The 25,037-nt window shown below is 39.7% G+C and overlaps 2 protein-coding genes across 2 annotated transcripts in view; one reads left to right on the forward strand and one right to left on the reverse strand.

The window, feature by feature from the left end:
- The window catches only part of LOC110496011 (small conductance calcium-activated potassium channel protein 2), a 41,038-nt gene extending 19,388 nt beyond the window's left edge, over window positions 1-21,650 (forward strand). Inside the window, exons 7-11 of the mRNA XM_021571623.3 lie at window positions 4,154-4,264; window positions 4,504-4,631; window positions 4,876-4,945; window positions 5,081-5,305; window positions 20,964-21,650. Coding sequence (XP_021427298.2) covers window positions 4,154-4,264; window positions 4,504-4,631; window positions 4,876-4,945; window positions 5,081-5,305 — 534 coding nt within the window. The 3' untranslated portion in view covers window positions 20,964-21,650. The remainder of the gene's footprint in view (window positions 1-4,153; window positions 4,265-4,503; window positions 4,632-4,875; window positions 4,946-5,080; window positions 5,306-20,963) is intronic.
- LOC100136047 (small ribosomal subunit protein eS27) lies at window positions 8,104-17,426 on the reverse strand. The gene is made up of 4 exons (XM_021571625.3): window positions 17,343-17,426; window positions 16,506-16,614; window positions 12,071-12,181; window positions 8,104-9,170 (listed from the first exon to the last, which is right to left on the reverse strand). Exons 1-4 carry the CDS (start codon window positions 17,346-17,348, stop codon window positions 9,142-9,144), a joined length of 255 nt encoding a protein of 84 aa, XP_021427300.1. The 5' UTR covers window positions 17,349-17,426; the 3' UTR covers window positions 8,104-9,141.
- Window positions 21,651-25,037: the final 3,387 nt, after the last annotated feature.

The following is a 25,037-nucleotide window of genomic DNA, read 5'->3' on the forward strand; positions in this document are numbered from 1 at the left end:
AATTGTGACGACTTACAGAAAACGTTTGACCTCTGTCATTGCCAACAAAGGGTATATAACAAAGTATTGAGATAAACTTTTGTTATTGACCAAATACTTATTTTCCACCATAATTTGCAAATAAATTCATAAAAAATCCTACAATGTGATTTTCTTTTCTCATTTTGTCTGTCATAGTTGAAGTGTACCTATGATGAAAATTACAGGCCTCTCTCATCTTTTTAAGTGGAAGAACTTGCACAATTGGTGGCTGACTAAATACTTTTTTGCCCCACTGTATCTCTCTGGCATATTACATTGTTTATGCAGCAGCATACAATACATTTTTGTGCTCACTTGCTCACTTGAGCGATCCTTCTTGTGGGCAAATTTTGTCATCAAAATCTGTCATTCTCTGGATTTATGGTGCTTTCAAGACAACTGGGAACTCTGCAAAAAAACAAGGTTGAATCATGACGTCAGTGATCTTACTAGAAAGAGGCCCAAGTTCCAAAATTGGAATTCCGAGTTGGATGACCGTTGAAAATGTATTTTCCCAGTCAGAGCCAGTTTTTTCCCCGAGTCCCAGTTACCTTAAACCCACTAAGTCTGAGATGTCCTAGTTCCTAGTTTCCAGTTGTTTTGATCGCGGCAGAAGTCATGCTGGATTGACAGCATGGCCAATGGATTCAACCTTTTCTGGCCCATGGTGTTGCGTGTGAATGTTTATCCTTTTAAGCTTGGAAAAGAGATAATTTCAGACATATGTTTTAAATCCTTAAACCCAGACTTGGACCACACACCCTCTCCACTGAATAACAGGCAGAGGAAGCAAAATAATGATTGTTGTTTAATGTTTATGTCCAATGGCAGTTGAGCACCGATACGTTTTATAATTTCTCTTCATATGACAAGGATTGAAAAAGATTTGCCAGGAGATTGTCGACGTGATTCATGATGATTGACATGATCAGTCCAAAGCTATGGTAGACATAACGTGATTTTGCATAATTTTATCTGTGTCCAACAACCTTTAGCATTCTTGGATGGACACTTCTATGGCAGCACACAAGGGGGCTTGAACTGCCAAGCTCTCCCTGTAGATTCTGCAGTGACATAGTGTCCCCATGAGTTACCAAACACTGAACCAATCACAGTGCAACTAAAGAAGATTACCAACGCCTATGGTCTGTATTTTCCGCTGGCTGCCCCTCCACCACAGAAAGCCCTGAGCTAGGCTGAAAAACCTGCATTTTGGAACTGCCTTACTCAAGAAAGCAAGTAAGAAACCATGTTTGTATGCAACTTTATTCACTCAATACATTTGTTTTTACATTGTTTGCAAACTGACATGTGACACAAATTAATGCCAATATAACATGCAAAACAGGCAACAAACCTATAGCTAAACAGGTGTACCCTGAATGACAGGTCTCACCTGGCCAAGTTGGTTGTTGATCATTGCTAGATGCCATTTTCAAGTCTTTTTAGTCAAACCTGTAATTAGGCCACTCAGGAACATTCAATGTCGTACTGGTATGCAACTCCAGTGTATATTTGGCCATGTGTTTTAGGTTATTGTCCTGCTGAAAGGTGCATTTGTCTCCCAGTGTCTGTTGGAAAGCAGACTGAACCAGGTTTTCCTCTAGGATTTTGCCTTTACTTAGCTCTATTCCGTTTCTTTTTATTCTAAAAAAACTTTTTTTTATTCTAAAAAAACGATGACAACCATACCCATAACATGATACAGCCACCACCATGCTTGAAACATAACACTTTGGATTCAGGACATAAAGTTCATTTCTTTGCCACATATTTTGCTGTTTTACTTTAGTGCCTTGTTGCAAACAGGATGCATGTTTTGGAATATTTTTTATTCTGTACAGGCTTCCTTCTTTTAATGCTGTCATTTAGGTTAGTGTTGTGGAGTAAGTACAATATTGTTGCTCCATCCTCTGTAACTGTTTTAAAGTCACCATTGGCCTCGTGGTGAAATCCCTAAGCGGTTTCCTTCCTCTCCGGCAATTGAGTTAGGAAGTATTTTTGTAGTGACTGGGTGTATTGATACACCATCAAAAGTTAATTTAATAATTTCACCATGCTCAAAGGGATATTTAATGTCTGCTTTTGTCTTTTTTACCCATCTACTAATAGGTGCCCTTCTTTGCGAAGCACTGGAAAACCTCCCTTGTCTTTGTGGTTGAATCTGTGTTTGAAATTTACTGCTTGACTCAGTGACCTTACAGATATTTGTATGTGTGGGGTAGAGATGAGGTAGTCATTAAAACGCTACGAGTACATTTTTACTCCTGAACTTATTTACGTTTGCCATTACAAAGTTGACTCAAGACATTAAAGCTTTTCATTTTGTATTACTTTTTAAACATTTCTAGAAACATAATTCCACTTTGACATTATAGGGTATTGTGTGTAGGTCAGTGATACAAAATGTCAATTTATTTCATTTAAAATTCAGGCTGTAACAACAAAATGTGAAAAAAAATCAAGGGGTGTGAATACTTTCTGAAAGCACTGTAATTGTGGTCATTAGCACAGTCTTCTTTTCCAATGCAGCCGTTTTTATCTCAATATCAAATAATTTCTGTGTAACAATTAAGTACCTTACTGTGATTGTTTTCAATTAAAATTGTCAAAAATAGCTTTTTAGGGGAGGGGGAAACTGATAACTGGCTGTCATTGGCAGAGCATTTTGGAACTCTTTTTGTATTGGTCTATTAACTAATTCACCAGGCAGGCCAAAAGTCCATCCCACCAAAGCAGGCTGAAATTTCAGGCGGTCTTTTCAAACAGCTCTGTCATCAGTCTTTTTTATTTAATAACACATTTTTACAGTAACCCTCCAAAAAGTTATTCATAAACCTTTTTAATTTCCATGTGTACTAGGAAGAAGCTAATTGTTTGTTTCTTGGGCTTCAGGAATGTGACTGAAAAAGTTCCTCAGGCCAGAAAAAGTATAAGGGGAACAAATTCCTTGGTCAAGGATACGACAGTGCAAATGCAATTAGGGGACCTTACTCTGATTCAAAAGCGCATATCAGACCGAGAGCCTAATGCTTCTTAGTTAGTTCTTTAAGAGTTCTAGTTTAGAAGCGACAGTTACAGGGATGGTATAACAGCCTGATTGCCGTAAAAACATTAGGGAAACTGGGCAGAAAGCAAATGCTGATTCAAATACAGCAGTTCTGCAAAATCTTTCATTTAGCCTCTCATTCTCCTTAATTGCCGGCCTCAACACGTTACGGAAAGAGAATAACTGTATAGGAAGCTCTGGGGACAGATCATCTGGATACTGAACAGACAATAAATTGGTAGATACAAACAGATTATCATCTTGAGTGTTTGAGGGCTTGAACAAAATAAGTGTTTTGTTTATACTGGTGAACCAGCGTTGAGTTGTGTGATTGCAATATCAACAGTCCCTTATCTCTGATATATCTTGGCGTGCCTCATTCAAGACTAAGTTTAAATTGTGTTCAGGGCAATTTTTTCCCCATTGTTAGGCTATTTGATGTGTAATTCTTATAAAAAGTTTATAAATATAAGCTAAATACAGTATATAGGTATAGCTATTACACTGCAGAATTAAACACTCCCTAGTAAACTAGTGTTTTGAAGGTGGACTGACTATTATTTGGCATTAAGACTGGTTTTACGCACAACAACTTTATCCAAGCTCGGAGATAGCGCAAGGACGGCTTATGTCATGCAGGTTCAGGTAGCCTATACAAGACAGTAGTTGTATATTTAAAAAAAGGAAAAACATGAATTGGTAGCTGATTAGTATACTGTTGCATTAAATATATTTAATTTACAACTTCAATTACTGAATAAGTAATTCAATTATTGCCACCAGCCAGCAGTCTAACATTGTGAATTTATGACCAAATAGGCCGACCAATAAACATTTATCAATGAGCTAAAGCAATGCTATACATGCCCTGGCACCACAGAAAGCCTATCATCGATTCAATAGGCATGCAGCCGCATAGACCTTGCAGACGTCCAGAGAAAATGTGTTACTCCAGTGAGGGCAGTATCATAATTTCACAGTATTATTCCAACCTCCTAATATGGAAATATATTTGACTGCACTGGGCCTTTAACCTTTGTTTATTTCTCTTTCACACACGTGCGCACAAACACACATACACAGGGGGCTGGTTGCACAGTGCTGGTGGTTGCTGTGGTTGCCAGGAAACTGGAGCTGACTAGGGCAGAGAAACATGTCCACAACTTCATGATGGACTCCCACTTTACAAAAGGGGTAAAACTCACCTGATTTAACACGTGACTGTATTCAATAGTGGTCTTTGGAACCTTGACTTAACATGTGATGTGAGATTGAGTCAATGGTGGCCTGTAGTTGTATGAATCATGGCACCATGTTCCCTATATAACAGTGCACCGATCTAAAGTAATACACTACGTAGGGAATATGGAGCCATTTGGGACACATCCATAGAAAACTGAGTGTTGGACGAGGAAACAATTGTTCTCTTCCAGATAAAAATTGCTGCAGCAAATGTACTGAGAGAGACTTGGATGATCTACAAACACACCAAGCTTGCCAGGAAGAGAGACCACTGCAGAGTACGCATGCACCAGAGGAAGCTGCTACTCGCCATCCACCAGTAAGGCACCAATCAGAACACACTTCCCCAAGTAACCCACCAATCAGCTTAGATATTCCCCTGAGATATCGATACGGTCACACATTACATCACATGCCCAGGTGTTACAACTCTAGAACTTGTGAAACCCCAACTGTAATATAGAACTGTAGAAATGGTCATTCTCTGGTTATCATGAATTATATTTTCAATTTGTTGTACCTGTCCTGTGATTATTTCTGAATGTTAAATGTCTTCTCCCCAGGCTGCGTGATGTGAAGATGGAGAGGAGGAAGTTGGCTGACCAGGCCAACACGCTTGTGGATCTCTGCAAGGTGGGACGGGCAGTCACCCCATAGGTTAATCCGCTACTGTTGCAACCAATATTCTAGAGAAAGTAGCAATCAACTTTATAAATGTTCTCATTGTCCCCTCATTCTTGGACCACTCTGCACCTCTTTCCCATGTAGATGCAGAATCTGATGTATGACATGCTGTCCGAGGTGAGTGGATTACGAGGGGACCTGGAAACACACATAAACAGTCTGCAGCAGAATGTGGAGGAGCTGAGACAAGGCTTCAGGACCCTGATACCCCTCCTCTCCAGCACCCTCTCCACACAGAACTCTTCCATCCGCCACCTGCTAAGGGAGAGGGAAGAGCAGGCAGACACGGAGAATGGGAGGGCAGGATAGGTAAGATAGCAAGAAAATGGCAGGTATGAGTTGTGCATCATCACGGGAAGAAGTAGAGAGTGATGAGGAACAGTTGGGATCAGGATAATTATGGGATTTAGGTCAGGCTAGAATGAAATTAGATTAATTTTAGGCAGGAAATAAGGCTACATCAGGGATGCAAACTGGTGAGGGCCCAAAATGGTAACATTTTTTTTTGCACTGAAACATGTAATAAAAAAAATTAAAAAGGTTAAAATGCAGGTTCTAACTAATTAAACAAAGAATATGATCTAAATGATCAGTCTGTGTGTAAAATAGTGGTTAATGTGAACCTAACAACTAAACAAATGTAAAGAAAGCAATCCAATGTTATTTGTTGCCTAGACTTTACTGCAAATTACACTTGAGAAAAACAACACACTAATATTGCAGTTAGCCATGAAAGCCTTTATAACAGAACGCTTGTGACCACAAACACACATCTAAATATTTCACTTGGGAAAAAAAAAACATCTTTATGTAGAAATAGAATGAAACAAACAGGCGCAAGGCTACATGTGTGCAAAAATAACATTCACTGAGTAAAACATGTAATAATCCCCCCTCACACACGTTACTATCAAATCCAAAACATCAAAAGCCATATATTTGGGCTACACTGCATTGTACACTTTCTGCCTGTGGACATTTCTTCTACAATGTCCCAGTAGAGCATGATACCCTTTGTTGGCATAACTGATCTCTTTCAGGCAGAGTTCACCTGGCATAACCCTTTTTATCAACTGTATTGAAATAGTGAGAAAGAGGGAAAGTGTGTGGTGTTTCTTTCACCTTTATAGTGGCTTCCAGTTTAAGCCAGGCCCAGCTCCAGCTACACTTGTTTAACAAGCAACGTCTCATTTTCACCTAATTCTCTTATTCTGAGAATGAATCACATACTGTAAAGAGAAAACATTAGTTCACAGATAACTTTAGTAGTTAGCTAGTTAACATGTCACACAGATTGTCGGGGTCCAGTAAGCAACTAACACGTTATAACTTGAGGAACGGCAAGCAGTCGTATAATGTTACCAGTTAATATTATAGCGAATTGGTTTGGTTACTAACTTTAAGCTCATCTGATGTAACGTTAGCTATTTTCACACCATGAAGCTAGCAAGATACTTAACCATGTTAACAGTATTTGTTCCACCACACTTTCTCCCTCACCTCAAACTTTCCAAATACCAGTTGTTTTCGGTTACAGCTCATGAAGTATGCTTCATCACCGTCTCACCTACCTCTTAGCTATCGTTCAGGGGACGAGCTGTTGTAAGTTAATTGGTCAACTGCCTTTCCACTCTCCCGCGGTCTTTCCAGAGCGCGCTGACGTTGTAACTAGCCAATCTCTTCAGCCGCGTGCTGCATTGTTATGTGAACGCTTGGTTGAGCCTTAGAGACAGACATTATTGTGGTCAGGTTTCTCACCTACCTCTTATCTATCGTTCAGGGGACGGACGGGCTGTTGTAAATTAATTGCCTTTCAACTCTCCCGCGGTCTTTCCAGAGCGCGCTGACGTTGTAACTAGCCAATCTCTTCAGCCGCGTGCTGCATTGTTATGTGAACGCTTGGTTGAGCCTTAGAGACAGACATTATTGTGGTCAGGTTTCTCACCTACCTCTTATCTATCGTTCAGGGGACGGACGGGCTGTTGTAAATTAATTGCCTTTCAACTCTCCCGCGGTCTTTCCAGAGCGCGCTGATGCTGTAACTAGCCAATCTCTTCAGTCACGTGCTGCATGTGAACGCTTGGCTGAGCCTTGGATACGCGCATCACTAGTTCGCTTACAACCAGTAGTCATCCAAAGCTCCCCCACCCGCCCAAACTTTTCATCGGATCTACACGAACCACGTAGGTCACCTATTTTTGATTCAAAACGGCGAATTTCGCCAAAAGGTGACTCGTTTGCATCACTGGGCTACATACCATTTTATGGGTGTAACATTTTTATGCAATTTCATAAGAGTAACTAAATAAAGCAACAAATGGATGGAATTTAACTGTAGAATGCATATTTCACCCATTTTGGAAATCTTTCAACAAAAAACACCACTCTTGATTGCAACATTATCCGAATAACAATTCAAGTGTATATTGTTTTGTTAGCCAGCATGTGCACGGAGTGTCTACTAATAGGTTGTAAATATATTTTCCAGAGCTTCATAATTGTAATTATGAAAAATGTATTCAGTTGTAATTTCACAGTAAGTGAAAGGTACGTTTCCGTATTATCTCCAAATATCTGCTTTTTACTGAAAATCGTTCAAAAGAACTGGGAAATCAGGGGGGTCATTTTGAACGGTCAGCAAACTCAGAATTCCAAGTCGGAAACTCTGGCATCTTTCTAGAGCTCAGACACGTCATGTAGTCTTAAAGTACAAAGTTATTTTCAAAACATTGCAATGAGTTTCTAGCCCAAGGGAGGGTGTTTTCTTGCTCCCCACTTCACCACAAATCTCAGTTGGAAAATCAGTTCTTAAAATGGCTTAACGTTTGATTTCATCAGGTAGAACTTGGCATTTATTTCTACAAAACTTCAAATTGTGCCATTTTCACATTGACACTTGTGCTGGATAATGAAAAGTGGTGGAGCTTCCCTTTAAGTAGCCCATGACAAATTGTTAGTTGATATTTTCTTTAAATTAAACACTCACCAAATTGTAACTGGCTATGACAAATATGCAAATAGCCCAAATGGGTAATTATCACAAAACTAACATTTGACACCAAAAATGATCAAGTGTAATTTCACAAAATTGTCATAGATCACTGAGATTAGGATCTGTACTTGCCCATTTCCTTTATCAGATTATGCAGTTGACAATTTCCACAACATTCTCATTACCGCAACAGTTTGTCCAATAAAAGTAAACAAATCCATTTCCGATAGAACATTGTTCCCCCTGTGAAAAGACCAGAATTAAACTGAAAATACAAATATCGAAATTTAAATTACACAATAAAATTCACATCACTCTTTTCTAATTGGAGCTTTTCTTGCCGTTTCAGTATTGAGAAGGCCAAGTTGGTTAAAGGGGTTGTTTGAGAATAAGAACCTCATTCTGAAGGCGTACAAGCAAATACATGTACTTGTGCTCATCTAAGGACTACTTCTCTTGATCATGCATCATGTGTTTAAACACTTAACTGATTTTAAACTTCCTGTAAAAACTCCAAAGTGAGATGCATGTTGACAGACATATTATTGTTTAATGTATACTTATACTAGTTTATCGTTTTGTTATTTATGGACAAACTACAGCAGTTTTATTCAAAGAAATTGTTTTTCTAAAGTAAAATGGTATTAAATGACTCAAAGTTAATCCCAAAAAGGTAATGAAAACTGAAAATGTACAAAATTCAGGTGAGAACGTACAATTTAAAATAAGACACTTGGCCAAAAATGTTGACCGTAGTCCTCATAATCATAGTTGATTTTTGCAAACACATGGTTTTGTAACACAATTTGCTACAGACATGTATAAAAATAAACTGGTTTCATGTGAATTACCCAACTGATGTAGATAAAAACATTTCAATCCCAATTTAGGCAAATATTGAAAAGGAAACAAAAAAAGTACAAACCACCCATTCTTTAGCCAAAACAATTGTATTAAAAAAAGATTGGGTTGAAGAGTTCAGTTACTGCAACAAAGTGGACTATCACATTGAATGAGTAATCCCATCTGGTGTCCAGGCGTCATGAGCACTTCTGGATCAATCTTTCTTGGGTGCTGTATCGAGGCTGGAGTCGCTGAAATCAACATGTCCAACCCCTCCTCTTACATTTTTACCGGGGCATCAGAAGTACAACTAATGCTGCTTCCTCCTGAATGAGCACCCTGAAGGAAAGAGAAAATGACAGAGTCAGGCCACTAAGAAACTGAGGAGAGTTGCGGGGAGCAATGTGAAACCAAAATGAACATTTATAGCACCTAGTGCTAAACTGTCGGATTGAATGGCACTAAAAGCTTTCACTGCCAAAACAATAATTTCAAATCTTCTAAGTCTATAGTAAGGTTACGCAATTTTTGAATGGAATAGTTCAACATGATTGTGTTCAGGTGCTGGGCCTCACGAGTGGGGCAGCGGTCTGAGGAGTCACTACAGACCCGGGTTCGATCCCAGGCTGTGTCACAGCCAGCCGTGAACCAAGACCCACGAGGCGGCGCACAATTGTCCCAGCGTCATCCGGGTTAGGGGAGGGTTGGTGCAGTTGGCTTCCGGGTTAAGCGAGCAGTGTGTCAAGAAGCAATGCGGCTTGGCAGGGTCGTGTTTCGGAGGACGCATAGCTCTCAACCGTCGCCTCTCCCAAGTCCGTGAAGTTGCAGTGATGGGACAAAACTGTAACTACCAATTGGATATGACGAAATAAAGGGGTATTAAAGTTAAAAATGTTATCTAATATACCTTTAAATGATCGTGTTAAAGTGCTTTTAAAGTCAGAAAAATTCTTCAACCAATACGATTCAAGCTAGCTAACGTTGCTAATAATACAGTTAGCTAGCTTGCTTAACCTCTTAGAGCTCTAGGGGCGCTATTTCATTTTTGGATAAAAAACGTTCCCGTTTTAAGCGCGATATTTTGTCACGAAAAGATGCTCGACTATGCATATTCTTGACAGTTTTGGAAAGAAAACACTCTGAAGTTTCAGAATCTGCAAAGATTTTGTCTGTAAGTGCCCCAGAACTCATTCTACAGGCGAAACCAAGATGATGCATCACCCAGGAATTAGCAGAATTTCTGAAGCTCTGTTTTCCATTCTCTCCTTATATGGCTGTGATTGCGCAAGGAATGAGCCTACACTTTCTGTCGTTCGCCCAAGGTCTTAGCAGCATTGTGACGTATTTGTAGGCATATCATTGGAAGATTGGCCATAAGAGACTACATTTTCCAGAGGTCCGCCCGGTGTCCTTTGTCTAAATTTGTGCGTAATCTTCAGGTGCGGTCATTTTCTCCTGGGATTCAGGAGAGAAAGCATGTATCCAAGAACGATGTATCAATGAAGAGATATGTGAAAAACACCTTGAGGCTTGATTCTAAAAAACGTTTGCCATGTTTTCAGTCGATATTATGGAGTTAATTTGGAAAAAAGTTTGCGTTTTGAGGACTGAATTTATGGATTTTTTTTGGTAGCCAAATGTGATGTATAAAACGGAGCTATTTCTAATACACAAGGAATCTTTTTGGAAAAACTGAGCATCTGCTATCTAACTGAGAGTATCCTCATTGAAAACATCAGAAGTTCTTCAAAGGTAAATGATTTTATTTGAAGGCTTTTATGTTTTTGTTAATGTTGCGTGCTGGATGCTAACGCTAATGCTAACGCTAAATGCTAACGCGAAATGCTAACTCTAGCTAGCTACTTTTACACAAATGATTGTTTTCCTATGGTTGAGAAGCATATTTTGAAAATCTGAGATGACAGTGTTGTTTACAAAAGGCTAAGCTTGAGAGATGGCATATTTATTTCATTTGCGATTTTCATAAATAGTTAACGTTGTGTTATGCTAATGAGCTTGCTGATAGATTTACACAATCCTGGATACAGGGGTTTTTTCATAGCTAAACGTGACGCAGAAAACGGAGCGATTTGTCCTAAACAAATAATCTTTCAGGAAAAACTGAACATTTGCTATCTGAGAGTCTCCTCATTGAAAACATCTGAAGTTCTTCAAAGGTAAATGATTTTTTTGAATGCTTTTCTGTTTTTTTGTGTAAATGTTGCCAGCTGAATGCTAATGCTAAATGCTACGTTAGCCATCAATACTGTTACACAAATGCTTGTTTTGCAATGGTTGAGAAGCATATTTTGAAAATCTGAGATGACAGTGTTGTTAACAAAAGGCTAAGCTTGAGAGATGGCATATTTATTTCATTTCATTTGCGATTTTCATGAATAGTTAACGTTGCGTTATGGTAATGAGCTTGAGTCTGTATTCACGAACCCGGATCCGGGATGGGGAGATCAGAAAGGTTAACATTGACAATGTTCAAACTAGCTACATTATCCACATTAATACATTTGTAAAAAACTACTTTGTTGTCATCTTTTGGTTGAAAGGGTGCGAGGTCAGGGATGAAACGTCACAACTCAGGTAACATTTTCTCTGTTCCCCACTTGTAATAACGACTTGGAGGACCACTCAAGTGAAACTTTCCAGTCGGAACTCAAACTTCCAATAACTCTGATTTCACATGAAGGCCCTTAACTACATAAATAAATAAGACATTGCTGCTGTACCTAAAACTGCTGGAGACAACCCTCCACCCCCCCCAAAGACATTAAATTATTTAAGAGACTGTCCTCTCCAACTTGAGTTGGAAAATAAGGCAGATGGGTGGCGGGCGGGTTGAATGAGGTAAAAACAATGCAGTAAAATCCATAATTGTGAGATTAATATCTATAGGCAGATACCTTTAGTTTTTTTTCCCAATATTTTTTTATCTGGAATTAGTGTATAAGCCTAAACTTTAGGGCCTAATTTTACACGCGCCAACTTGCCAAATGCTTTTCGAAACATGGGAATAAAACGTTTTTTTTTTTTTTTTTTTTTTAAATCGACCCACCGAAGCAAAAAAAGGACAAAAGGGAACCAACTGTAGAGCACATTTTCTATATTTGCAGGTTAGGGTTGTGTGCAGCCTTCAGATTTTCTAACAGATCGGGCAGTTACAGACATGTTATTAGCAATTGCTAGTGGGTGCAGGTGAACCCACACAAAATTATGAGACTACTGACCCTCTGTGAGACGTGCTTTGCCTCCAGTGGGCTGACACAGAACTGTGGAGCAACCCACACACAGCACAACCGTCTGGGCGTGGCTGAACACCGTTGTGATCTTGTAGCATCCTGACGGAAACAAAAATACAATCATTAAGACACCAGGGCTCTAGACGAGGGCTGTGGTGGTTACATACAATCAGCCGCTGGTGAGTGTCAAGCAAATAACTATCGTCTCATGGTAATTGACCGTTAATTAACAAACATTTAGAATCTCCTGGCTTCCACACGCAGCATACAAGCCACTGATGTAGACCTTTGGAACATCTACATTTTAAGAAGTCTAATAAATCCTTGTAATATTGCCTACACCTTCACAAATCCATTATTTTAGATAGGTCTAAAGAAACATGAAAATGTAGTCTATTTCAAAAGTAATCCATTTCAAATCAACAGAATAGCATACTACGAGTTGTCCTTGTGTTAGGTCCTAATCTGGCTATGCCATATGGCTGTGGGCTGCACTATTTGTTTAGAATTCTGTGGCATTTTATGGATATTTTCTCCAAAAGATTTGAGGGAGCGCGTACATGAGGCTATTCTGTGTTGAGCAGTTAAAGAAATAGGTACTCCTACAGTGCATTCAGAAAGTATTCAGACCCCTTAACCTTTTTAATAAAAAAAAAGTTACGAGCCTTATTCTAAAATTGATTAAATAAACATTTTCCGTCATTAATCTACACACAATATCCCATAATGACAAAGCAAAAACAGGTTTAGACATTTTTGCAAATGTATTAAATAAAAACATCTTATTTACAAAAGTATTCAGACCCTTTGCTATGAGATTCAAAAGGTGCTTCCCGTTTCCATTGATCATCCTTAATTTTTCTACAACTTGGAGTCCACCTGTGGTAAATTCAATTGATTGGACATGATTTGGAAAGGCACACACCTGTCTATATAAGGTCCCACAGTTGACAGTGCACATCAGAGCAAAAACCAAACTATGAGGACGAAGGAATTGTCCATAGAGCTCCAAGACAGGATCGTTGAGGTACAGATCTGCGGAAGGGTACCAAAAATGTTCTGCCGCATTTAAGATCTCCAACACAGTTGGAAGTTTGGAACAACCAAGACTCGTCCTAGAGCTGGCCGCCAGGCCAAACTGAGCAATCCGGGGAGGAAGGCCTTGGCCACTCCTCAGTAAAAAGGCACAACAGCCCACTTGGAGTTTGCCAAGAGGCACCTAAAGGACTGACCACGAGAATAAGATTCTCTGGTCTGATGAAACCAAGATTGAACTCTTTGGCCTGAATGCCAAGCTTCACATCTGGAGGAAACCTAGCACCATCCCTACGGTGAAGCATGGTGGTGAGAGCATCATGCTGTGGGGATGTTTTTCAGCTGCAGGGACTGGGACACTAGTCAGGATCGAGGGAAAGATGAATGGCGCAGAGTAGAGCGATATCCTCTATGAAACCCTGCTCCAGAGCAATCAGGAACTCAGAATGGGGCAAAGGTTCACTTTTCAACAGGACAATGACCCTAACCACACAACCAAGACAACGCAGGAGTAGCCCAACCAGAGCCCAGACTTGAACCCGATCGAACATCTCGGGAGAAAACTAAAAATAGCTGTGCAGCGACACTCCACATCCAACCTGACAGAGCTTGAGAGGATCTGCAGAGAAGAATGGGAGAAACTCCCCAAAGACGTGCCAAGCTTGTAGTGCCATACCCAAGAAGACTCAAGGCTGTAATGGCTGCCAAAGGTGCTTCAACAATTTAAAGGGTCGGAATACTTACACTACCGTTCAAAAGTTTGGGATCACTTAGAAATGTCCTTGTTTTTGAAAGAAAAGCACATTTTTGTCCATTAAGATATCAAATTGATCAGTGTAGACTTTAATGTTGTAAATTACTATTGTAGTTGATAGAATATAATGGAATATCTACATACACGTACAGAGGCCCATTAACAACCATCACTCTTGTGTTCCAATGGCACGTTGTGTTAGCTAATCCAAGTTCATCATTTTAAAAAGGCTAATTGATCATTAGACAAGCCTTTTGAAATTATGTTAGCACTGCTGAAAACTGCTGTTGTTCTGATTAACCTCGGTGTTAGGGGGCAGTATTTTCATTTTTGGAAAAAAAACATTCCCGTTTTAAACGGGATATTTTGTCAGGAAAAGATGCTAGAATATGCATATAATTGACAGCTTTGGATAGAAAACACTAACGTTTCCAAAACTGTAAAGATAGTCTGAGTATAACAGAACTGATGTTGCAGGCGAAAGCCTGAGAAAAATCCAATCCGGAAGTGCCCCAGGTTTTGAAAGTGCTGCGTTCCAATGACTCCCTATTCAGCTGTGAATGTACCATCAACGAGCTTACGCTTTCTACGTATTCCCCAAGGTGTCTACAGCATTGTGACGTAGTTTTACGCATTTCTGTTGAAGAATAGCCATAGGCGGCCACATTGCGTAAGTGGTCACATGGTGGCTGCGAGAGAGATTCTCGCGTAAAATACAGAGGTAGCCATTACTCCAATCGGTCAGAGTGAAAAACAAATTGTCCCGACTGATACATTATCAAATAGATATTAGAAAAACACCTTAAGGATAGATTCTAAACAACGTTTGCCATGTTTCTGTCGATATTATGGAGCTAATTTGGAATATTTTTCGGCGTTGTGGTGACCGCAATTTCCGGGCGATTTCTCAGCCAAACGTGAAGAACAAACGGAGCTATTTCGCCTACAAAAACAATCTTTTGGGAAAAAATGAACTTTGGCTATCTACCTGGGAGTCTCGTGAGTGAAATCATCCAAAGTTCATCAAAGGTAAACGATTTAATTTGATTGCTTTTCTGATTTCCGTGACAAGTTTCCCTGCTGCTAGCAAGGCATAATGCTATGCTAGGCTATGATAAACTTACACAAATGCTTGTCTAGCGTTGGCTGTAAAGCATATTAAAAATCTGAGATGACAGGGTGATTAACAAAAGGCTAAGCTGTGTTCCAATATATTTCACTTGTGATTTTCATGAATAGGAAGATTTATGTCCGCTGCGTTATGCTAATTAGTGTCAGATGATAACGGTCCCGTTCACGGGATGGGGTGTCACTAGAGGTTAAAGAAGCAATAAAATTGGCCTATTTTAGACTGGTTGAGTATCTGGAGCATCAGCATTTGTGGGTTTGATTACAGGCTCAAAATGGCCAGAAACAAATAGCTTTCTTCTGAAACTCATCAGTCTATTCTTGTTCTGAGAAATGATGGCTATTCCACGCGAGAAATTGCTAAGAAACTGAAGATCTTGTACAACACTGTACTACTCCCTTCACAGAACAGCGCAAACAGGCTCTAACCAGAATTGAAAGAGTGGGAGGCCCCGGTGCACAACTGAGCAAGAGGACAAGTACATTAGAGTGTCTAGTTTGAGAAACATACACTCAAGTCCTCAACTGGCAGCTTCATTAATTAGTACCCACAAAACACCAGTCTCAACGTCAACAGTGAAGAGGCGACTCTGGGATGCTGGCCTTCTAGGCAGAGTTTCAAAGAAAAAGCCATCTCAGACTGGCTAATAAAAATAAAAGATTAAGACGGGTAAAATAACAGACACTGGACAGAGGAACTCTGCCTAGAAGGCCAGAATCCCAAAGTCGGCCTCTTCAGACTTAAATAGCCATCACTAGCACCTTAGGGGCTGCTGCCCTATATACATAGACTTGAAATCACTGGCCACTTTAATAATGGAACACATTTTGCATCTCATATGTATATACTGTATTCTATTCGAATCTATGCCGCTCCAACATCATCCAAACATTTATATATTCTTAATTCCATTCCTTTAGAAGTGTGTATTGTTGTGAAATTGTTAGATACTACTGCACTGTTGGAGCTAAAAACACAAGCATTTCACTACATCTGCAATAACATGTGTATGTAACCAATCAAATTTGATCACAAGGCCTACTTTTCAGTCAACGTTTAATTGGATATATATATATATATATATATATATATATATATCTAACTGAACAAAAACTAATGTGATCAGATACATTTTTCCCCGGGCACCCTAGCGACCAATTCAAAATTGATTTGTCGCACTGCCAAGTCAAAGTGTCGCAAATGCCAGTGTTCTGGTCGCAGTTGAGTCCTGCACACATGTAGTACAATTACATGCCACACTGCATCCTCTGAGACCAGTGTCATTAGTGCCTGTGGTGTATTCACTAGAGCACACAGTAGCAAAAGGACCAAAAACAGGGTTATCTTAATGGACAAATACTGCCAGGTCCCTCCTCGTTTCAGCAAATATGCTTCACAATAAATACAGTCATAAGTACTGAACTCAATTATGCCACTGAATTCAGAACAGACAAGGTGGCTGATTCAAATGCATAAATGAAATGAAGGAAACAACTGGGACCTACCTGGGCACTTAACATCCATGAAGTAGGAGTTTGGGCTCTGGACAAGACGCTTCTTCTTGTGGCTCCTCTTCTCCTCCTCAGGGGATGGGTGCAACAAGTCTTTTGCGAGCTGCAGGATAGAGTGGACAAGCAAGACTGCTTAGAAAATTACATTTAGTTTGAGTAGATAAGCAATTGTCACTTGTCAGCAGTTGTCCTACAAGTGACAATAAGGCAGTGCATTTAACATGTCAATTAATTGACAACCTAATCCAGAGCAAACTATGAATGATATCGACATGCAGTCAGATAGGTACACAACACATGCGATAGTTTCGCTCACAGCCAGATGAGTTGCACACGAAAGAGAAAATGTCATTAGAACACGGACCTTCCTGCGAGTGATACTTCCCAGGAATTGCAATGAATTTGCAATCTAAAACCTCTCATACTGCCTAGATGTCTTTGACCAACGGTCTTCCCTTTCCTTATGCGAGGAAATAAAATACATGTCACCTGTTATTTGTGTTAAACCTGCACTACACTTTCTACGAGATCATTCAATATAGTGGATGCAATTGCACGTATATTCAGCCATATGGTAGCTAGTGTTACATTCTCAGGTTACTCATCTCCATGTTTGCGATATGTACGCCGCCATCTTGTAATCACACTGCGCTACTAATCAGAGCGTAAATGGAATATTATGATCAATACCTCGACACTGACTGGAACGACAGAGCTCAAACACACAACAGTCAAAACACGAATTAATTATGCATTGACTGACTCCAAGATTTTCACCCAAAGCCCCATGTTAACGATAAAGGTGTGATTATGTCAGGCTCGGGTACTCACTGGCATGTTTGCGAAGAAATAGCCGTTGCCTGAAAGAAGGCATGATCGGAAACAAGGGGTTTCTATTGACGCTACTTTGGTGCACGGGCAGGAAGTGAGTGAATTGAATGAGGTTGGTGGACATATTTGTAAGGTCAAAACTAATTTATTGACAGATGTTTTCAATTAAGGTAGATATTAAGCCACCAGGTGTATTTTATTGATCAGACCTCTCTTGAAATGTCATATCCCCAGCCCCATGAATGACAGAATACGTCACAGTCCATAGGCCTAACCTACATAACATTCAAAATAATGATTGTGAGGGATTACACTCATCACAATGAGTGATTGAGACACTGACTGTTCACATACCTAAATATGAACATAGATTTGCTATTTTACTACTAAATCAATGTTCCTTACTGTAAAACATATTACAGCATCCCTGCTGTAAATGTACAGGGATGCTGTAATGTTTTACAGTAAGGAAAATAGTACTGTAAATTATATTACAGCATCTCAGGTGTAAAGAAAAATATCACTATTAAGCTGGCAGCTCTGGTGCCAGTAGAATGCTGTACATTTACAGGGGAAAGTTCTACAGTGTAGGATTGAAGTCTGCGTCTACGAAAGCTAGACAGGCTAGGGAGAGCATCCAGAAGAGAAAAGTCAGCGCAGCATAGGGTGTTCCTAATGGGGGTCCGTAACAATCCTCAGTTCTGATTCGTCATCTCTTCTCACCCCTAGCATACACAAATACAAAATAGAATGAGAGAGAGCACCAGGACTGTTACTCTGTAGGTAAAAAGACAGGTGACTAGGGGACCTTATTAGCTAACTAATAAAACATTGCTATAGCCTAATACCACAGATTATTTTACAAGACTCAACTTTTTCCTTTCTTTCTGTGGCGCCAAATGTTTGCATACTACTGGTAAAGTGAATAGGTTTAGCTAACACATTATGGGACAATGTTATTTAAATTAAACAAATGGTTAGCGGGGAGAGGCTATAAGGACACTCCTGGCCTGCAAAACACTGACTTATGTCGCAGCTGAGGGCAGAATGAACTCGAATCACACAGGGTTGTGTGACAGCTGGGAGGACTCTCACTGTGTCCCAGTGTTGTTGCCGTTCATGCTCTCCCCGTTGAGTAGTAGACTATAATACCGTGACATCTAGATCGCTACCAATATTAGCTATTTCTTATGTAGGCTGCTTTTCTACTTGAAATATAATCCTTGTGAGGGAAAAAAATGGCCATGTTACTATACCGCTGGCAACACTAAGTGTCATAGGCTACAGCTGCCTAGTGCCCACTGCACCTTAGGTCAGCATAAATACTTTTTCCCCAAAAAATTATTCATGGAAATCCCCCCCCCCCCCCCAGGTCTTCAGGGCTGAGCCCCGGATATTCGGAATGTCTAGTGACGTCCCTGCTTCCAACTCTAACCAAAGCTGCTTGGGGGTAAGGAGGAGGAGGCTAATCCCCAGCATGGGCTCTTGTCAGAGCGGAGACTTCAGCTGGCCCTTCGCTATTTATGGTGCTTTCAAGACCGCTGGGAACTTGGAAAAAGCCATGTCAAAACATAACTTCATTGATCTTCAGGTCAGGAAGTCGGGCCTCTAGAAAGATGCCATTTTGACAAAGCAAATTTGAGGAAAAGGCTCCCGAAATTCTATCAACATATTGATTGTTGTACTCGCGCTGCTAAAACTCTCAAAAATTGTTATACTACCTTCCAGAATGCATATAAGGCCCTCCCCCGCCCTCCATTCGACCACAATTCTATCTTTCTCCTCCCCTCCTATAGGCAGATGCTCAAACAGGAAGCACCCGTGGTGAGGACTATTCAACATTGGTCTTACCAATCGGAATCCACGCTTCTAGATTGTTTTGATCACGCGGACTGGGATATGTTCAGAGAAGCTTGAGAAAATAATATCAACACATATACCGATATGGTGAATGAGTTTATCAGGAAGTGCATAGGATATGTTGTACCCACTGTGACTATTACAAGCCATCAAATAAAGCTGAGCTGCTTGAATTTTTACCCCAGGAGTGGCATGAAGTCACCCAACATCAATGTGAAAGACTGGTGGAGAGCATGCCAAAACACATGAAAGCTGTGATTGAAGATCTGGGTTATTCCACCAAATATTGATTTCGGAACTCTTCATAAGTGTCACAATCATCGTAATAACATTCAGACCAAAGCGCAGCGTGATATGGGTTCCACATGTTTAATGAATCAAACGCACAAAAACAATAACGCGCAACCGCCACGTGACACTATGGTGTGCTTACAGGCAACTACACATAAACAAGATCCCTCAAAACTCAGTGGGGAAATGGCTGCCTAAATATGATCCCCAATCAGAGACAACGATAAACAGCTGCCTCTGATTGGGATCCATACCAGGCCAACATAGAAGTAAACAACCTAGACACACCCCGACCTAACCAAAATAGAGAATAAAAAGGCTCTCTATGGTCAGGGTGTGACAATAAGTTAAAACATTAGTATTGCGTTGTTTAAAAATGAATATTAACTTATTTTCTTTGCATTATTTGAGGTCTGACAACACTGCATCTTTTTTTTGTTATTTTGACCAGTTGTCATTTGTAATTTTCTGCAAAGAAATGTTGTCAGTAGTTTATAGAATAAAACAAAACATTTCATTTTACCCAAACACATACCTATAAATAGTAAAACCAGAGAAACTGATCATTTTGCAGTGGTCTCGTAATTTTTTCCAGAGCTGTATATACTGTATTGTATTCTATACTACACCACTGACTGTTAAACAGCCATCTCCAGCACATCAGAGGCTGCTGCCTACAGACATAGATTAGGAATCACTGGCCACTTTAATTAAGGAAATGAAACACTAGCCACTTTAATAATGTCTCCGTATCTTGCATTTACTCATCTCATATGTATAAACTGTAGTCTATACTATTCTACGGTATCTTAGTCACTTTAATTGTGTGTAATCACCCATCTCATATGTATATACTGTATTCTATACTATGCCACTGTATCTTATCTTAGTCCAATGTTGAATTGAAGATGCAGCTCAGCTAACACAGAGACGGTTGTTAAATGTGCAGGAATAAATTAGTAGATTGTGTGTGTATGTGTGTGTTTACAATATACAATTATTTAGCATCTAGGTGCATAGAGATGGGTTGGCTGACAACGTCACATAAACGATGTGCGCGCTTCTATGGGTCATAAGTCAGCCTGTTGTGATTCTGGATGGTCAGATTGCTAGCAAGAATGACACTGCCATGTGTGGGATTCATAAGTGGCTTATTTCAGCATGTTTCATCATGTTATTGATACCATGTCTTGTTTTGAGGTGTTTTGAGTTTTGACTGATTTCATGTCAATGCAAAATGGCTAAAATTCACTAGCTAGCTAACCAACAACTGTAACAATGTATTTGAAATCACAAGTGGTCATTGTGCAAATGTATTTGTTTTCAATGAATATTGGAGACTAAATATAGCTTTCATGTCAACAATCTAAGTGTGTGTGCGTGTATATATTGCATTTGTGTGTGTTTGTCTGTTCAGAATACTCCATACTGCTACGGCACTGATACTTTGTCGTCTCTGTAATAATATAGGAAATCCAGGAAAGCAGAACATCAGACAGCAAGGAAGAGAGCGGAGCAGACAGGACAGAGCGCGAACACAGGAGAAGATCTAGGGGAGGCCCACACAAGACAAACATGGCATATTCCTCTCAAGCCAGAAGTAGTCCTTGCTAAACATTACCTCTCAAAGAAAGTAAAGATGCCACTTCTGACATGTGCTGTGTATATAAATTGTTAAGCCCTGATATGTTCCTATCACTGAAAGCAATCATACAAGCCGCGCTGACCATTCCAGTTAGCAGCTGTGAGAGGTCTTTCAGTGTATTAAGACGCCTACAAACCTGGTTTAGGAGCCCAATGACCCAAGATAGAATGCATCATGACAATGCATACTAACACGCTGGGAAAGAGTGAAGTCATAGACAGGTTTGCACCTACAGTTTCATTTTGTTTCATTTCTAATCTTGATGGATAGACTAACATCCTGGTACTGTGTTATATAACTCACAAACGTTGTGAATATTTAGTCGGAGAAAGGGTTGCATGCTCGTATGTACATGTGTGTAAAATTGTGAAGTGTTGTTCCTACAGGGGTGTTGGAGGGTGTGTATTTTGTTTTTGTATAATTAATTAGGTAGAAATATTGTCCTGTAGCTAATTGACCTTGGAATATGTGATTTATTACCACAAATGCTATAAAATCATTATTTTCAAGCGTGTTTGGTGCCTACGTTTGTAAATATTATCTGCAAAAGTTGTCCCCTCTGCCCCCACTCTAAATTATAGTACAAGCCTATTGCTAATGTGACTTCATGCAGTTTGTGCCCAAAAAATTACATATTTACCTGATTTGCTTGATATTAATAGTTAACAGTTATATACTTAACAAATAGTAAGACATTTCTGTTCTATTAAATGCTGTGTTTCTGTAAAGGGATGGTTTTCACTCTAGCTTCATGCAGCTAATCTGGGTGTATGGTCACTAGAGATGGCTTGAGTTGACAAATGAGTTAAAGACTGCATTCCATAGACAAGATGTGGTGGGTGTAACCGGGATAGGGATAGCCTGGAGGAGTAGAACACAATCCTTAGTCTCAAAATCATCCTTGCATCTGGGAGACTAAGCCGGGTGGGGTTTAAAACAACACCCCCCTGTGTAGATAACGACAGGATGAACCCAGGGTGGCTTATTATGCCCCAATCTGAATGGGATGGGTGGAACCAGCCAAGACTAAGCATTTTTAGATCTACTATATAAAGAACTGCAATTCTGTAAAGGTTATTGTGGCTCTAGGAAAAATGGAAATCTCCTCTAACCCAAAGGCAACCCCGAGGTTAAAAACAAACAAAACATTTCCAGGCCTTTTCAATTTGGTAGAAATATGCCTCTCACTCGCTTACTCCAAGATTACAGCCCCAGAAAACATTCCAAAGAGAGACAATGAAACACTACTTTTCCCAGAAAAAAAACACAACCACTTGCTCAGCATTTATTATACTACACCGATTCAGTAGCCCAAACGTTGACTACAAACAAAACCTAATAATAATGATAATTCCATTGTACTCCCTCCAATCATTAGTTTCAAACTTCCCCAATGGTTATATGTACTTAATTGAACATGCGCTACCCTTGGATACAATACTGTACCTCAAATCTATGAAATTCCCCTAATTAACATATTACTTGACTAATTTGGCCCAAGCTTGCTTTACAATTATTAAAACCCAAAACAATAATTCCTTACAGCCAAAGCCCAGCGAGCACAACTAACTCACCTATTCTTCTCATTAGGCGAAAATATAACCCCTGCTCAGACAACGTTCTGCCTTACCTCTATCGTAAAGTTAAAAGCACATTTTTCAACTTTCTCTTCCGGCTTCACACTTATGAAATGTCCAAGACTTAAAAGTAACATGTAAATCGCCAAATTTATAACATGCATCAGTCATTTGTATAAAAACATTTCGGTGGGCAGAACTCTATTGCCATTACCTATCTGCATTAGATTTAGGTAACTGTCTCTTCTGTGATTCAGTTATTTAAATACGACTCCTATTCTCAATACGTTATTCCAGCAGACCATTTAGGCAACAGACAACGTATTACATCGAAATCGCCTCGCTATTATTTTGAATGAATTAGTCTTTTAATTTCACCTAAACAAGTTATTAAAACGTTCAGTTTATATCTTAAACACTAACGACCGTATCTTTCCAGGCAAAACATACCAATAGTTGAATTACAATCAGAAACCCAGATTTTAGTCAATTGGTGCATAGGCTGGGAAATGAAACCGAGTCTCCCGTGTGGTAGGCAGGAATTATATCACTGCACTACCAACATTATTAAAATGGAGACTCCTCTCAAATAAAATCAGGCACATATTACCGAGACAATTCCCAGAAAATAGCCCTAATTTAAAGGTTCTGTCACGGTCGTCCTCCTCTTCATCTGAAGAGGAGAGGCGAGATGGATCAGAGGACCAAAATGCGGCGTGGTATGTGTTCATCATTAATTTTAATACAGAAAACACTGAACACTGAAACCCTATGCAAAAACAATAAACGAAATAACAACCGTGACGCTAAATGCAAACTGCGCTGAAACAAGCAATCAACATAGACAATCACCCACAAACAAACAGTGCAACCCAGGCTACCTAAGTATGATTCTCAATCAGAGACAACTAATGACACCTGCCTCCTACTAATACTAACGAACCATACTAGGCCGAAACATAGAAATCCCAAATCATAGAAAATCAAACATAGACTGCCCACCCAACTCACGCCCTGACCATACTAAATAAATACAAAACCAAGGAAATAAAAGGTCAGAACGTGACAGGTCCAAGCATTTCTCTGGCGATAATCCTCATTACTCTCTCTCTTTCTCTCTCTATCTTTCTGTATGTCCCCTTATCTTCTCTTTTCCTTTCCTCTCTTGACTTTTGTCACTCTCTCGATCTCCTACTCAGAATTTAGGAATAATTACTATTGTGACTTTTGATGAGTTATTAGGTCTCACAAGCACATCATTTTCCCCCTGCTTGATATCCTTCTTGAAACTTTCTCTCACCCTTTCTCTACACTTACCTTCTTACCTTTTTTTCCGGGCTTCAGACAGCCAGGTATCTAACCCTCGACCTGCTGTTTCCCTTGACGATCGACACATGTCTTATGTATCTACTTTATCATTAATTCAAATTTGTCTACATCTAGACGTCTCTCAAATTCATACTTCTTTCTCCATTTTGGGCATTAGGTTTACCTCTCATCCCCGGTTAATTCCGGGACCTCCTTTGAGGATTTACCACCCATGTTATTCAATTACCTTTCCTTGTTATTCTGCTTCTGTCACGCCCTGACCTTAGAGAGCCTTTTTATTTCTCTATTTAGTTTGGTCGGGGTGTGATTTGGGTGGTCATTCTAGTTTTTCTATTTCTTTGTTGGCCGGGTATGGTTCCCAATCAGAGGCAGCTGTCTATCTTTGTCTCTGATTGGGGATCATACTTAGGCAGCCTTTTTTCCCACCTTAGTTTGTGGGATCTTATTTTTTGTGTAGTCCCTGTGGGCACTCCAGTCGTTGGGCACTCCATGCACACTGCGCCTTGGTCCGCTCATTTCAACGAACGTGACAGCTTCTTCTCACTATCTATAAGTAAGTACTTTTATTCACTGTGTGTGTGCTTTCTACCGTTATTATCCTTAACCTATGTTGATAAATACCTCCCATTAATCTCCCCTAGAATTTTTGAATAATTATTTGTGTGAATCCTGATATTTTATTTAGATCTCACACGTATACATCCACAAGTTCTACTTATTTTTTGTTGTTCCTTGTGACTTTAGACTGATCAATATATCTATCTCACATGCAAATAATTATTTTATTCTGTGTGTGCTTTTAAAACTCTTCTCACAATCTGTGTCTCACAATTGATGTGTATGTCCCTCCTATGTATGTGCGTTTTCCTATCTTGAAACTTAATCTATAGAGGTGTCTTTCGATCGGACATTAGGTCTCACACGTGTAAGCTATATCCCAGGGTTTGTAAAGTCTTAGTTAACAGCCTATTTTTCTGTTCCTTGTGATTTTTG

This window comes from Oncorhynchus mykiss, chromosome 18, assembly GCF_057628025.1.
Source record: "Oncorhynchus mykiss isolate SJ-2025 chromosome 18, ASM5762802v1, whole genome shotgun sequence".
Taxonomy (NCBI): Eukaryota; Metazoa; Chordata; class Actinopteri; order Salmoniformes; family Salmonidae; genus Oncorhynchus; species Oncorhynchus mykiss.

Bases quoted from the DNA above. Each gene is read 5' to 3' on its own strand.
- LOC100136047 (XM_021571625.3), bottom strand. The intron at 12,182-16,505 runs GTAGGTCCCAGT...TGTTTCCGTCAG, and splicing joins CATGGATGTTAAGTGCCCAG to GATGCTACAAGATCACAACG. The intron at 9,171-12,070 runs GTCAGTAGTCTC...TCTTTCCTTCAG, and splicing joins CAAAGCACGTCTCACAGAGG to GGTGCTCATTCAGGAGGAAG.